The sequence below is a fragment of the Electrophorus electricus genome, chromosome 3 (genome assembly GCF_013358815.1).
Source record: "Electrophorus electricus isolate fEleEle1 chromosome 3, fEleEle1.pri, whole genome shotgun sequence".
Taxonomy (NCBI): Eukaryota; Metazoa; Chordata; class Actinopteri; order Gymnotiformes; family Gymnotidae; genus Electrophorus; species Electrophorus electricus.
In genome coordinates, this window is record NC_049537.1 from 30,893,412 (window position 1) to 30,907,767 (window position 14,356).

The 14,356-nt window shown below is 36.5% G+C and overlaps 1 protein-coding gene across 1 annotated transcript; it reads right to left on the minus strand.

The window, feature by feature from the left end:
• Window positions 1-809: 809 nt before the first annotated feature.
• Window positions 810-9,777, minus strand: LOC113588849 (adhesion G protein-coupled receptor F4-like). The gene is made up of 12 exons (XM_035524410.1): window positions 9,773-9,777; window positions 9,248-9,475; window positions 7,659-7,795; window positions 6,253-6,450; window positions 4,231-4,377; window positions 3,850-4,034; window positions 3,587-3,757; window positions 1,988-3,346; window positions 1,721-1,762; window positions 1,547-1,606; window positions 1,367-1,430; window positions 810-886 (listed from the first exon to the last, which is right to left on the minus strand). The coding sequence occupies exons 1-12, from the start codon at window positions 9,775-9,777 to the stop codon at window positions 810-812; spliced, it is 2,673 nt and encodes an 890-aa protein (XP_035380303.1).
• Window positions 9,778-14,356: the final 4,579 nt, after the last annotated feature.

Consider the following 14,356-nt stretch of genomic DNA (forward strand, 5'->3'; position numbering starts at 1 on the left):
GAGTCTACACAAATGTCATGATTGGCCACTCCCTATTGTCATGGTTATCACTTGTATCACCTGTGCATTGTTAGCCTGCATTACCCTGTGTATTTATACCCTGCCTTGTTGCCTGTGTTGTGGCTGGTCTTTCTGATTCCATTCCCGTGTTCTCTGTAGTTAGATGGACTAAGCCCTGTCGTGTTTGCTCTGCCATGTTACTTATAGTGCCCGTGTTAATGTAGCTTGTGTTATTGATCTAGCTGTGTTCCGTGTTGTACATTTGTATTTAGCCTGTTCAGTTATTTTCCTGTTATCGTGTTTTTCTTTCTGTTTGCCTCATCATGTTTCCTGTATCCCTCCATGTTGGTAAATTGACCCTGGACTGTGATTACGACTATGTTTATGGATTGGCCCTTAATAGATTTCGCTCTTCATAGCACTAGCAATAGTGTTTGTGCCTGCCACTAGGTAATGAAATCTCAGTTATCTGCATGAGTGTTGGTGGTTATAAAAAGAAAAATAAGAATGGAAATGGAAATAGACACTAACAATGTGGAGATCACATTATATGGTATTTATTTAAAAAATGAAAACAGTTATAAGATTTTACAATTATTTAATATTTATCAGAATTTATTTCTGAATTTATTTTTTATCTTAAATTGACTGATATTTAAATGGAAATCTTAAAATTGTTATTGGAGCCCCTCCCTAACAACACAATCAGCAAGAGTAATAGAAGCTGGTGATGTGATGTCCATGACAAATGGTGCACTTTAACTGGCTAGAACCCTGCCTGTCAAACTTTGGGTTATAGCTGCATTATCTTAAATGTTTATTAATGTGTCTGAGTTGCTTGAAGATGCTGCAGAGAAACCATTTCCTTCTGCTATGTTGTAGACATCTGCAAAATATCAGCAGGTTAGTACCATGCTATTTGTCAAGTATAAGTGAGTTTCTATTTAGAAAGTTGATGCTTTATACTATTCATGAAGTATAAACGTTTCCATATGTGGTGTTCTTTGGCAAAGTAACAGCAAAAAGAAAATAGAACTACTACCACAGAAACATTTGGGCAACAAAATAATAAATATGCTTATATGATAAGTGTGATGCACCACAAATGTACACTGAGTTGTAAAGTCATTACTCTACCACTTAAAGTGCTACAAAACTGAATGGAGCATTTAGGACATCAGCTAGCCCTGCTTCCATAACATTCATTTTAAGATATATTTGCTTTTTGGTTTCAATACTGCTGTGAAAGTCTGCTGATATCAGACACTGCACCCCTCATTAGATTCAGTTTAGTAACCCTGATCAGTTTAAGGTATGACAGCGCAGTATAATGAAAAATGACTTGGCCATCAAATCAAGTACTTACTTCTCCTCTGAATCCTCCGAATGAAAGGAAGTCCACTGGAGGATGATGGTCCTGCACTAGTGCTCTGTAATTGAGACACATCAGACACTGACTTGTAGGTAATATTAAAGTGTGGACATATAAATCCAGAATATTGAGCCCATTCATACCTAGAGTGTTCTGATATAAAAGAGTATTTACCCTTGTACGGTTAGAGCTATTGTTTATAAGTGACAACCTTCTTGCCAAAGCCTCTCGGATCTGCAACCATAAATCTAGTAAAATCTCAAAGCACTGATACATGTGATCAAAAAGGATACGTGTTGAATATCAATTAAAAAAAAAAAAACAGCACAGGTGCCAGACCACACATACCTTATTGTCCAGTAATGTTCCAAACATCAAAATAAAGAAGCCCTTTCAAAAGATAAATTAAATTGTTCTGTATTAAGCACATAAAGCATAACTTGTAACACTGTGTATGTCTAACATTATACAAAATAATTAATAAATTAATGCTTATTTTTAGTTAAATAGATTTTAAGATGTGATATCATTGTCTGCATTGCATTGCAGTGTTTACAGTATGTTAAGTGTTTGCCATTCTAATTACAGGAAAAATATGTGAAACAAAATGATTACCTGCAGTGAATTAAGGATTGTAAATGCCACATGAATTCTCAAATCAGAGGTCACCATGGTCCCGATGCCGAATCCCCAGGTTAGTCCAAAGATAGGGGTCAAAATCCCCACACATCTGGCAATGACCGCTAAAGCATGTTTATCATCTGGCCGAGTGGAGGCACCAACTCCTCTCCTCAACATCTTATATATCACCATGATAAGCACCAAGAGATTTATAACAACAATCGTCAGAGCAGGAATCGCAAATGCCAGGAGTGCCTTAGTTTGATCCCAGTTCAGCCAACATGAGTTACTTTCTTGAACATATCCTCTGTTTCCAGCTGTTGATGCCACAGTGATGACAGCTATGAGTAATGGGGCTCCATAGCCCACACTGAACGCTATAGCCAACATCCTGGACCTGGACATTCCAGAAAAGACCATGATGGTGCGGTAGAGGAGCAAGAGTGCTGACAGGAACATCCAGAAGAAGAGAACAAGATAAAAGAAGTGGATGAAGAATGTCACTGCACTGCAGGGACCCACTGGTGTAACCTGTCCTCGTTCCACAATGGATGCTCCAATCATAAAGCATATGTCTGCAATCAGGAGGGACACAGCGATGTTGACTATGGAGACATGCCGCATGTAGGATGTGTCATTCCTTGTCATTGACTTCCAAATAATGGTTTCAATAATGAGGCATAAAACCAAGCTGGCCATCGAAATGCTAACACCAATGTAAGTTATGTAGGCCAAAGCAGGATTATCCAGGGAATATGGTGACATCAGGATGGAAAATGAGGTTGTGTGATTGCATTCACATGTAACCAGGTCAGTGTGATTTGCTAAAGACTTTAGTTGGCATCCAGTTGAGTCCCATCCTCCAATCCCATCCAATAGACTAAAGTTCCAAAATACACACTGGGGGGTTTTCAGTGAATTATTTATGAGAGAAAAGGAGAAGGATATGTTGTTGATTCTTGTTTCTGCCTTGACCACAACCACATCTCCATTAATACTGGTCCCAGTTTTACTGCTGTCATTGTTGGTTGCATTTCGAACAGGCAAGACGGTGTTAAGAGTTGAGAAAACTATAAAGGTGAAGAACACTGGTACAGGAATCTGAGGGATATCTATTAACATAGTTGAATTTATACCAAATGGTTCAAAATATGGTGCAGAAATGTTAGTTCTGTTGAGTTGAATGGTGTTGGTTACTATTCCAAAGGTCTGATTTGTGAGTTTTTGCCCAATGTCCTCGATGGACATCAGCAGCACAGAGCTGGTGTTCTGCGTTGTATTGCCTCTGTTCAAAGTTGTCCATGTTGTGCTTGCATTTTTTGATGTTATGACATCCAGTGTTTGCAGGAAACTCTTTAAATGTAAATATTTAATAAAACATATGTAATTTAATTTAACTAAATAATCACAAAATAACAATAATGTTCCTATCTCTTCATTCATCAACAAAAATGAATTGGCAGTTTTAACTTTAAATATGCTACACAGTAAAAAAATGTTAGATTAATTAATAGTGTCTGGTATCTTAATACCCCCCTTAATAATCCCCCTTTCTTTCTTACACTGTGGTTAAGATAAAAACAATAAAAGTACCGTCATTACAGGTTGACTGATCACTGTTGTTTGTGACACAGAAGCAATTTGTTGCAGTATACCAACGATTCCTAGTACATTTGCTGGAGACTGTGTTATGGTAGGAGCGTTTGCTACAGTAGCATTGCTGAGTTCAGCTGTGAATTGTGGGATTCCTGCTACCACTAAAATCTACAGACAAAGAAAGAGCACAATTATGGATTCTAAAATCATGCTCAAACTCTCTTTATTAGAAATAAGTAACTAGAATACAACAATATTACCTGAGCCTTGTATATCAGGTTCTGAATAACACGCAGGACACAGTTGTCTGGCTGGTTCCGAGGGTCCCACAATCCAGATGAGTTACACTGAGCTGTTCGATTGCCAACCATGTCTTCAGTACAGTCACCAACTTTTGTTTCATATACATTTCCTCCTCCAAAGTATTGATCAAAGCATTTGAATACTAAAGGGGAAATAATCACACAAGAGTAAACCAGCAAAAAAAAATTATTTTCTTCCAACATGTAAATTAAACAGTAAAGAGGAATTTTTGTACAAGTTTGAATAATACCATGGCAACCAACAAGCATAAGATAAAATTGTTCATGTTTCAGTGAAAGCCTGCAGTTTAACAGTTTTTGTCTCATAATATTACTCACCTTTATTAATTGCATTTATCCAGAATGTCTTAACCTCATAAACAGTTGCATCACTTCCAGTGGCTTGGCATCTAGCATTTATTACTGTACCATTGTCCAGACAGTCCTGTGCCAGGATCTTATAGTTACATGTGTTGCAGCCTAAACCTGTTGTGGTGCAGCCAAAACCAGTGGGCTCATTAAAAATAGTTTAAAAGACTTTGTCAGAAAACGTGGCATCACACTCACTGCTTGGTGTTTATTTTGTTTCTAATACTAAATATTAAAAGTCTTTTAATACTGCCAATGCCTCAGATACACACACCTTCTCATGAAAGTATTTTACAGATGTGAATTATGTCTGCTTGAATACATGAAAAGGTTCAGTGTACACATTAAAACCTACTGACATAATCAGCTTTTAAAGTAAATAAATGGACAGTCATTACTTTTATCTTTGTCTTCCTCCAGACTGTACTGTCATAGTGTCGTCTGGGCAGACCATTGTTTACCAAAGGAAAAACATGCATTCGAAATGCTCCTAACATTTTAATTTTGATCATATTGTATATTTAAGAGTTTACTGGCAGCATGCCATCATAATAACATTACATTATTGCTGTGCTTGCCCAAAGAAGGGCATTGGACCTCATCTGATGTTAAAGTACAACTCATTTACATTTACATCACATTACATTTACTCATCATCACAAGAGTATTACACTAATTCTATGTGGAGGTATTTTTTCTTTTGTAGCTGACATGTCAGGGAAAGTCTTAAGACTCAATAAAGGTCTTGAGACTCAATAAAGCTGCATATTTAGAATGTATTTATTCAATAGCTAAATGCAATTAACAGCGATATTTCAAATACTGCACAAAAAATTATATTTGTAATATTTTATCAAATTTATTTATCCAATAATTCATTTGGTCATTTATTTTTCAAAACTGGATCTGTAGACCTGTAATCAGGCCTGTCGTTTATAAATCATGACACCAGTCTAATATAGTCTAAGTCATATATAAGCATAAGTTAAATATAAAATGTGTGTGTGTGTGTGTGTGTGTGTGTGTGTGTGTGTGTGTGTGAGTGTGTGTGTGTGTGTGTGTGTGTGTGTGTGTGTGTGAGTGTGTGAGTGTGTGTGTGTGAGTGTGTGTGTGTGTGTGTGTGTGTGTGTGTGTGAGTGAGTAAGTATGTGTGTGAGTGAGTATGTGTGTGTGTGTGTGTGTGTGTGTGTGTGTGTGTGTGTGTGTGTGTGTGTTTAACCTGTTGTTAATTGGGCACAAGCAGTGTTGTCCACCTCCAATTTCACTGTATAGCTGCTATCAGCACAACACCACATCGTGACTGTGGATTCCTCACATGTCACAGATTTGTTACTACTTGTTTGGAGATTGGGGTTTTGTTGAACTGTAATTGTTATGTAAGCTATGTAGATAATTGAGTTCACTGTTATGTTGCATGAATATTGACCTGTGAAGGTAAATAAAATAGAAAGTCCAAAATGATTACGCTATGTAAAAACAAACACCCCCGAATAACAACATTAACATGCTATACTAACAGTCAGCTGCATAATGTCATGTGACCAGTTGAAGTGCAAACCATAGATCCCAAACTCTTTTATCCAGTCACATTTTACAGTACAATTCAATCGCAAATCACTGCCTGGCAGAATGTTAGGCTGCAGTGGAAAGATCAGAAGTGTTTGTAATGACACTCCAAAAATAAGGTAAGAGTTGAAACTTGAAATATGATTTTACTTTTGCAGATTTAATGGTTTGGGATAGGCAGCTTCTGTTCTATTTCATTCACACACTTGTGGAAATAAATGTAAAGTGTTCTTATTAAACATAAACACATAGAATATTTGTACACTCATTTACAGTTCTTTAATATTTAAATAACAGCTACATTTTTATTTTGTTATAATAAAACCTATAATAATTCTCTCTTAGTCTGGTCCATATTGCAGAAGCATGCTAAATGCACTGATGTGACTGATTCTGGATGTCTTAATTGTTTTAGCTGTGACTTACCACTGTTGGTAGAATTCACATTGGTCACAGTGAGTGTGCGTCTACTGGCACTGATTATATGCTTAGATGTGTTTTGCAGGATGTTGCCGTTCATGGCCCAGTCAATCTTCCCTACGTTACTTGGTTGAATACTGCAGATTAATGATACATTTGTTCCAGGATATACTGTGCTGCTGCTTCCATATATGCCATCTGGAACTAAGAATAAGAAATATACATGTTTTTAACATTTTAGCAATGTTTAATTAAATCATTTACAGTTTTTAATTTTTACTTAAATTATATGGTATTTTATTTATTAATTATTTGCTCATTTATGTGTGTTGTCCTTTTTACATTTTCTTTTAAAAACTGCATGAAAGTTTTTATGTGGTATGATGGTTTGTGGAAAAAGACCTAAAAATATGAAACATCCCCCTCCCCCCTTCAAAAAAAAATGGAATTTGTACTATTTTTCCAGAATCACTGGTTTTAGCTTTGTCTGCAGTATCACTACAGTGCACTCCAGGATTACTGGCATCCTTGGTAAAGATGAACAATAAAAATAAAAAAAGTCATTATTGTTTATCAGCTTGATGCTTACATGCAGCAACATGCAGGTCAAACCCACCTAGTCAGCAACATGGAGGAAGTCAGAAAACGCACTAATATCCACCATTGGGGCAATAATAAATGAAGAAAATGCTTGTAATGTTTTAATTTATTGCACTATAATGAGTTGATACCTTGAATCAATTCATGGCATTGGACTGGTGTTTTGGAAATAAGATATTTTACTTTAAAATATCGCCAGTTCTTCCATGATGGTAGCTGACGTCTATAAAAAAATCTGTGACGTCTAAAAAAAAAAAAAGTTTACTGTGAAAGATTGGTCTCATTGTGATTCATTGACTAAGGAGCAAGGTATAAGAAAAATGGTTTTAAGGAAGAACATAACAAGAAAACCAAGAGGAGTGAACTGAGAATGTGGAAATGAATGAGTGATGTGATTGGTATATGAGCTGATAATTGATGGGTGGATTGATGGGAGATTTGCTATGTGTAGGACAGAGTGTGAAAATCAGATTCCTGTATGTGTATCTACTGTAACCCATCACATTGTTATCATGGCAAGGAACAATATGCAAATTAAATACAGGGATGTGAATATTTGACACATTTTTTTCAATAAAGATTTTTTTGTTGTAATAATTTTACTGAAAGGTTAGATTTGTCTTATGTTTTCACAAAAAAATTAAGAACTGAAACATGAGTTTTTCACTTGAAGCTGCAATGTTATATTTTTATTGTTTATGAAATTACAACAACAACAACAATAATAATAATAATAATAATAATCATTCTAATTCTAATTATGATGAAAAAAAATTAATGACTGTAAAGATGACATTGAAATTTGCCCCTACCTATGTGAGTAAGTGGATTTTGAATTATTGGAAGTCCTTGGTTAATAAGACTGGTAACAAGCTGGTTGTTTGCTGGTGCCAAATCAGGATTTGCGCTTGTTACTGTAATACTGTAGTCTACAATCACACTGCCAGGCCTGTTGAAAACACAGAATACCAGTCAAAATATGTGACCATAAAGAAACTGACCAAGAATCTCTAAAATCTCAAGTCTTTGATAAACAGTAACATAGCTCATCTATTTGATCAGTGGTCTTTGAATCTCTAACTGCCCTGGGTGTTAAAGAGTTAACAAGCTTGTTGCATTGACTGGGCCATTCATAATACAGATGTTTTCAGTGGCACATATAATACTTTATTTCCATCCACTGAAAATAGATTATTTCTTTCTTCTTTTACTCTTTTATTTATTGTATTTTTATCTAAATGCTGAAATATTGACATGTGTAATTCAAGTTACTGACAGTATATAGCAATACCTGAAATTAGTCACCAATGCAGAATTAGGCTGGTAAGAAGATACACTTCTGAAAGTAGCATCAATCTAGAGAAAAGGGTTGGATATACAAGCTGTCAGTTTTATTCCTCATTAAGAACAATGACAAAACAATAAAAAACAATAATAATAATATGGAACTGAAAACGTTCAGCATAAAAAGGGCCAAAAAGATGCAAAACTTACACTGTTTTCAAATATTGATTTATACAGAATGTATTTTGCACTAGTTGGAATGTTGAGATCAAAGTCAAATGGTTGGTTTATCGTCAAGGACAAAGGTATGTTACGGGTGCCTGTTAAAGAATACAAATATAAATATATAAATATTAATTAATAAACAATACACTGTATGGCCAAATGAATGTGGACACCCCTCCTGATTTTTAAGTTCTGGTGCTTCAGCTGCACACTCTTCACTAACAGGTATTTAGCCATGCAATCTCAAAAGTCAAGCATTGGCAAAATGGGTCACAGTGAAGTGTGCAGTATCATAGGATGCCACCTTTGTCACAAGTCGGTTTGTGAACATTCTGCCTTGCTAGATCTGCCCTGGTGCCTCCCTGAGTGCCAGGCCTCCTACCCTGTGTGCTGCGATTACTAAGCCCAGTTGCTTGTTCCCAGCTGTTCTTCATTCTCTGTGTACTATCCTGCCTTTGTTTCGTGCATTTAATTTGTGTCATTAAATCTTTCGATTGTAGACCATGTGAACTCAAGAGTCATGAGTGACTAAAGCACATAGCATGTAAAAAGCACAGAGTTCCAAAGCAACATTAGCATGAGGACTGTATGTCATGAGCTTCAGGTTTCCATGGCTGACCAGCTGCACACAAGCCTAAGATGCACAATGCGAAGCATCAACTGGAGTACCACTACCCACTGGGAAAAGTTTGGTGGAGAAGGAATAATGGTCTGGGATAGGGCCCTCATTTCCAGTGAAGAGGAATGTTAATGATACAGCATACAAAGTCATTCTAGAAAATTATGTTTGTGATGGCCAGGGGTCCACATACTTTTGTTCCACATAGTGTCTAAAAATATAAATGACATAAGAAAATTAGTAGAAAATGATATAATCAGTCTATAAACATACTTGGTATGACTATAGAGGATGTGAAGGTTGCAGTTTTCATTGTGGTGTGTAAAGTTGTGGAGCTTGTAGTTGTGGTTGTTGTGGTCGTGGTGGGTGTAGTTGTAGTAGTTGTAGTTTTGGTCGTGGTGGGTGTAGTTGTGGTGGTTGTAGTTTTGGTCATGGTGGATGTAGTTGTGGTGGTTGTAGTTATGGTTGTGGTTGATGTAGTTGTGGTTGGAGAAGTCATTCCTGTGATCAATAGCAGAAAAATAGCAGAAAAAACCTGCTTAACATATTTTTCATTCAAACATCTTAAAAAAATGAACGGATTAAAGAAATGGAGAATCGCCAAAATGTGTGACAGCTAAAGAATAACTAATTCTCTCGCAGGAAGCTGCCCAGGTGCTCGTGCAGTCTCTTGTGAGCTCAAAGCCAGACTACTGCAACTCGCTACTCGCTGGTCTTCCTCTAAGAGCCATCAGACCTCTACAACTTGTCCAGAATGCAGCAGCACGACTGGTCTTCAATCTTCCAAAGTTCACACACGTCATTCCACTCCTGTGCTCCCTTCATTGGCTTCCATCAGATTTGCACGCATCAAATTTAAAACCTGGATGCTTGCCTACAAAGCCAAAAATGACCAGCCCCTCCATACATGATGCTCGATCCATACTTCAAGTACTTCGAACCTCAAGTACGGCTCGTCTTGAAACACAATGCTTCAAGTCTCATGGAAGACACGCATTGAAACTTCTTTGTCCTGGCTCCTAGATGGTGAAAGCAAATTTCGTTTGCTGTCCGGACAGCAGAGTCCCTTGCAGTCTTCAAACACAGACTGAAGACCCATCTATTTGTTGAATATTCAGTGACCACTGACCCTACGTTGACTAACTCTAACTAGTACTTATTGTAGGGTATTGTTTATTACACTGATGTTGACTGCTCCTTTGTTGACTAACAAACTCTACTGCCTGTTTATTGCACTTATTGTTGTCTGAGATAGAGCTTATGTATTTTGCACTTCTAGGCATCAGCATTGATCCCTGTATTTCTACAGTATTTTAGCTCATTGGTATATTGAATTCTAACATACTGTACTGGCTAGGATGTACTCTGAGCAAATGACAAACACATTTTTAAGTCGCACTGGATAAGAGCATCCGCTAAATGCCGTAAATGTAAATGTAACCAAGAATGGTGTGCCTTTATTCCTTTGACAGGGGAAAGAAGGATTTGCGATCATACTTGTAGTAGTTGTCTGTGTGGTTGGGGCTGAAACTGATGGAGACAAATTTACAGTGGTTGAACAAAACAATAAAAAAATTATTTCGAAAGACCTCACAGTTGCTATGAAATCCAACAATACTTAGTGTTCAATATTCAATTTAGTATAAACTTCAATTTAAGTAAGGGCTTGTTCAATTAATCATGCCAGTCTTTCTGCAGAAACAATGGCACATGGTGTCTAATGACATTAATTGTATTCAAATAAGAAGTAAGTAAACTTAATGCAGTCACATGTGAATTAATTTTGATAAAGAGGAGAAAAGGTTTTGTAAGCATACTTATTGTTGTTGTGGTTGTGGTTGTGGTAGGTGTTGGTGCTGTAACAATGAAGTAATAAGTTACTGAACAAAACTTTGAACCACACATCATACACACTATACATAATGTATAGTGAAGCTAACTGTGTGCAAATCACAAGTTAATAAGCATGGGTTAAATACACGCAAATCTGAATTAAATTTGACAAAGAGAGAAGAGTGTTCTGTAATCATACTTATTTTGGTTGTGGCCAACTGTGTGGATGTGGTTGTGGTAGGTGGGGTTGGTGCTATAATAGTTAGAGATACAGTTTCACTGATTAACCCAAACAACTATTTTAAGATTCAGAAACAAAATATTGTTTTTTTCAATAGGAAAAGATCTCACCAAACTCATAGTATTCAGTTTTTAATTACTTTTTTGGTTATATTTTGTTTAATTAAAATTTCACAATAATCCATATAGAAACAAGGCACAAATCTAGTAACTGACCCATAATACACTATTCTGATGTATAAAGGGGAAAACATATTGAACCTCCGTATAAAAAAAATCTCATTTTGTCAGAAAAACTATAATCAAGTTGCAATATTTTCTTAGTTTTAACCTCATTGTGTTATTAAAATGTATTTTTAAAAATGTTCCCCATACTGCAGAAACAAGGGCACATAATTACCCCATAATAAACAATTAGTTTGTGCGATACTTGCTTATTGCACTTACTGTTGTCTAAGATAGAGCTTATGTATTTTGCACTTCTAGGTATCAGCATTGAGCCCTGTGTTTCATCAGTATTCTAGTTCATTGGTATACTGGACTCTAAGCTTCTGTACTGGCTAGGATGTACTCTGAGTAAATGACGAAGCACTTTTTTAAGTCGCTCCAGATAAGAGCATCCGCTAAAGGCCGCAAATGTAAATGTAACCAAGAATGATGTGCCTTTATTCCTTTGACCAGGATAAAAAAGGTCTTGTGATCGTACTTGTAGTGGTTGTCTTTGTGGAAGCTTTTTGGGTTGTGGTGGTTGTGGTTGTGGTTGGGGCTGATATAGATGGAGACAAAATTACAGTGGTTGAACAAAACAATAAAAAAAATATTTTAATACTGAGGAGCAACTTATAAAATCTCCCTAGTAAAAGACCTCACAGTTGCTATGAAATCCAACAATACTTAGTGTTCAATATTCAATTTAGTATAAACTTCAATTTAAGTAAGGGCTTGTTCAATTAATCATGCCAGTCTTTCTGCAGAAACAATGGCACATGGTGTCTAATGAGATTAATTGTATTCAAATAAGAAGTAAGTAAACTTAATGCAGTCACATGTGAATTAATTTTGACAAAGAGGAGAAAAGGTTTTGTAAGCATACTTATTGTTGTTGTGGTTGTGGTTGTGGTAGGTGTTGGTGCTGTAACAAAGAAGTAATAAGTTACTGAACAAAACTTTGAACCACACATCATACACACTATACATAATGTATAGTGAAGCTAACTGTGTGCAAATCACAAGTTAATAAGCATGGGTTAAATACACGCAAATCTGAATTAAATTTGACAAAGAGAGAAGAGTGTTCTGTAATCATACTTATTTTGGTTGTGGCCGACTGTGTGGATGTGGTTGTGGTAGGTGGGGTTGGTGCTGTAATAGTTAGAGATACAGTTTCACTGGTTAACCCAAACAACTATTTTAAGATTCAGAAACAAAATATTGTTTTTTTCAATAGGAAAAGATCTCACCAAACTCATAGTATTCGGTTTTCAATTACTTTTTGGTTAGATTTTGTTTAATTAAAATTTCAAAATAATCCCTAAAGAAAGAAGGCACATGTTTTGTAACTGACCCATAATACAGTATTCTGATGTCTTAATAGGATAAAGTTAGTAAGCTTAGATTAAATGCACTCAAGAATTAAAAAAGAATTTAGAAAAAGGTAAAAATTGAGGTTGTTGTCATCTGTGTAGACACTGTTGTTTCTGTGAGACACCCAAACAATATCTTAAGAACCTCTTGAACCTCAGTAGAAAAAAATCTCATTTTCTCAGAAAAACTATAAACAAGTTGCAATATTTTATTGATTTTAACCTCATTATGTTATTAAAACGTATTCCTTAAAATCTTCCCAATACTGCAAAAACAATGGCACACAATTCAATTACCGCATAATAAACAATTCATGATGTCCAAAGAGGCTCACTCCAGTTAGCAAACTTAAATTAAATGCAAGCACAAAGGGGAAAATAAACAAAGACATTCTAATTTATGCCAATTTAAGATATTTTAGTTACACAGACATAATTTATCAGTGAGATGGCATCTGTCCTCACTACGTACCTAAATTAGAACTGAAAGGCTGGTTTTGAGCTAGCAAGCTACAATCCTGCTAACTTGACTTTGCTTTTGGATAAGAAAAAAAAGACCTGAACATGCTAATGGAACAAGTAGTCTGATGTAAATGAATACAAGTTACTGAAGAGAATCCAAGAGAATGATTCAAAAACACAGTGAAATTAATGGTAGTTAAGGATCTCAAGACTTCAAGCATAAGGAACTCTAATTGTCACAATTAGATTCCAAAATACTGGACAACTAGATTTAAATGTTGATGTAATATTCCACTTTTCATTTATCACTGCTGTGCATTCTAGTTTAAAAATTTGATTTGTTAGTTGGCGTTAGTTGGCGTTAGTTGGCGTTCTCAAGTGGAATAACTGATTACTTTTTTTTCACATTAATTTTGTCACACTTCTCCAGAAGATAATATACTAAAAAAACCTTCACATGTGCCAATTTTCTTATTACAACATACATACATACTTGGTCAAAGAAAACAGCAGCATTGCAAAATTATGTGACTGACAAAGGGAGTAAAAATGTTTTGTAACCATACTTCTTGTGGTTGTGGTCATCAGCATGGATGTTGTTGATATGGTGATGGTGATGCTTGTGGTCATCTGTGTGGATGTTGTTGGCATGGTGATGGTCGTGGGTGTGGTCATCTGTGTGGATGATGATGGCATAGTGGTGGTGGTGGGTGTGGTCATCTGTGTAGATGATGTTGGAATGGTGATGGTCGTGGGTGTGGTCATCTTTGTTGATGTTGTTGGAATGGTGATGGTGGTGGGTATGGTCATCTGTCTGGAAAATGTTGGCATAGTGGTGGTGGTGGAGGGTGTGGTCATCTGTGTGGATGATGGTATTGTGATGGTCGTGAGTGTGGTCATCTGTGTGGAAGATGTTGGTGCAGTGATGGTCGTGGTTGTGGTCATCTGTGTTGATGATTTTGGAATGGTGATGTTTGTGGGTATGGTCATCTGTGTGGAAGATGTTGGCATGGTGATGGTCGTGGGTGTAGTCATCTGTGTGGATGATGTTGGAATGGTGATGGTCATGGGTGTGGTCATCTGTGTGGATGATGTTGGCATGGTGATGGTGGTGGGTGTGGTCATCTGTGTGGATGATGTTGGTGTGGTGATGGTGGTGGGTATGGTCATCTGTGTGGATGATGTTGGCATGGTGATGGTCGTGGGTGTAGTCATCTGTGTGGATGATGTTGGAATGGTGATGGTCGTGGGTGTGGTCATCTGT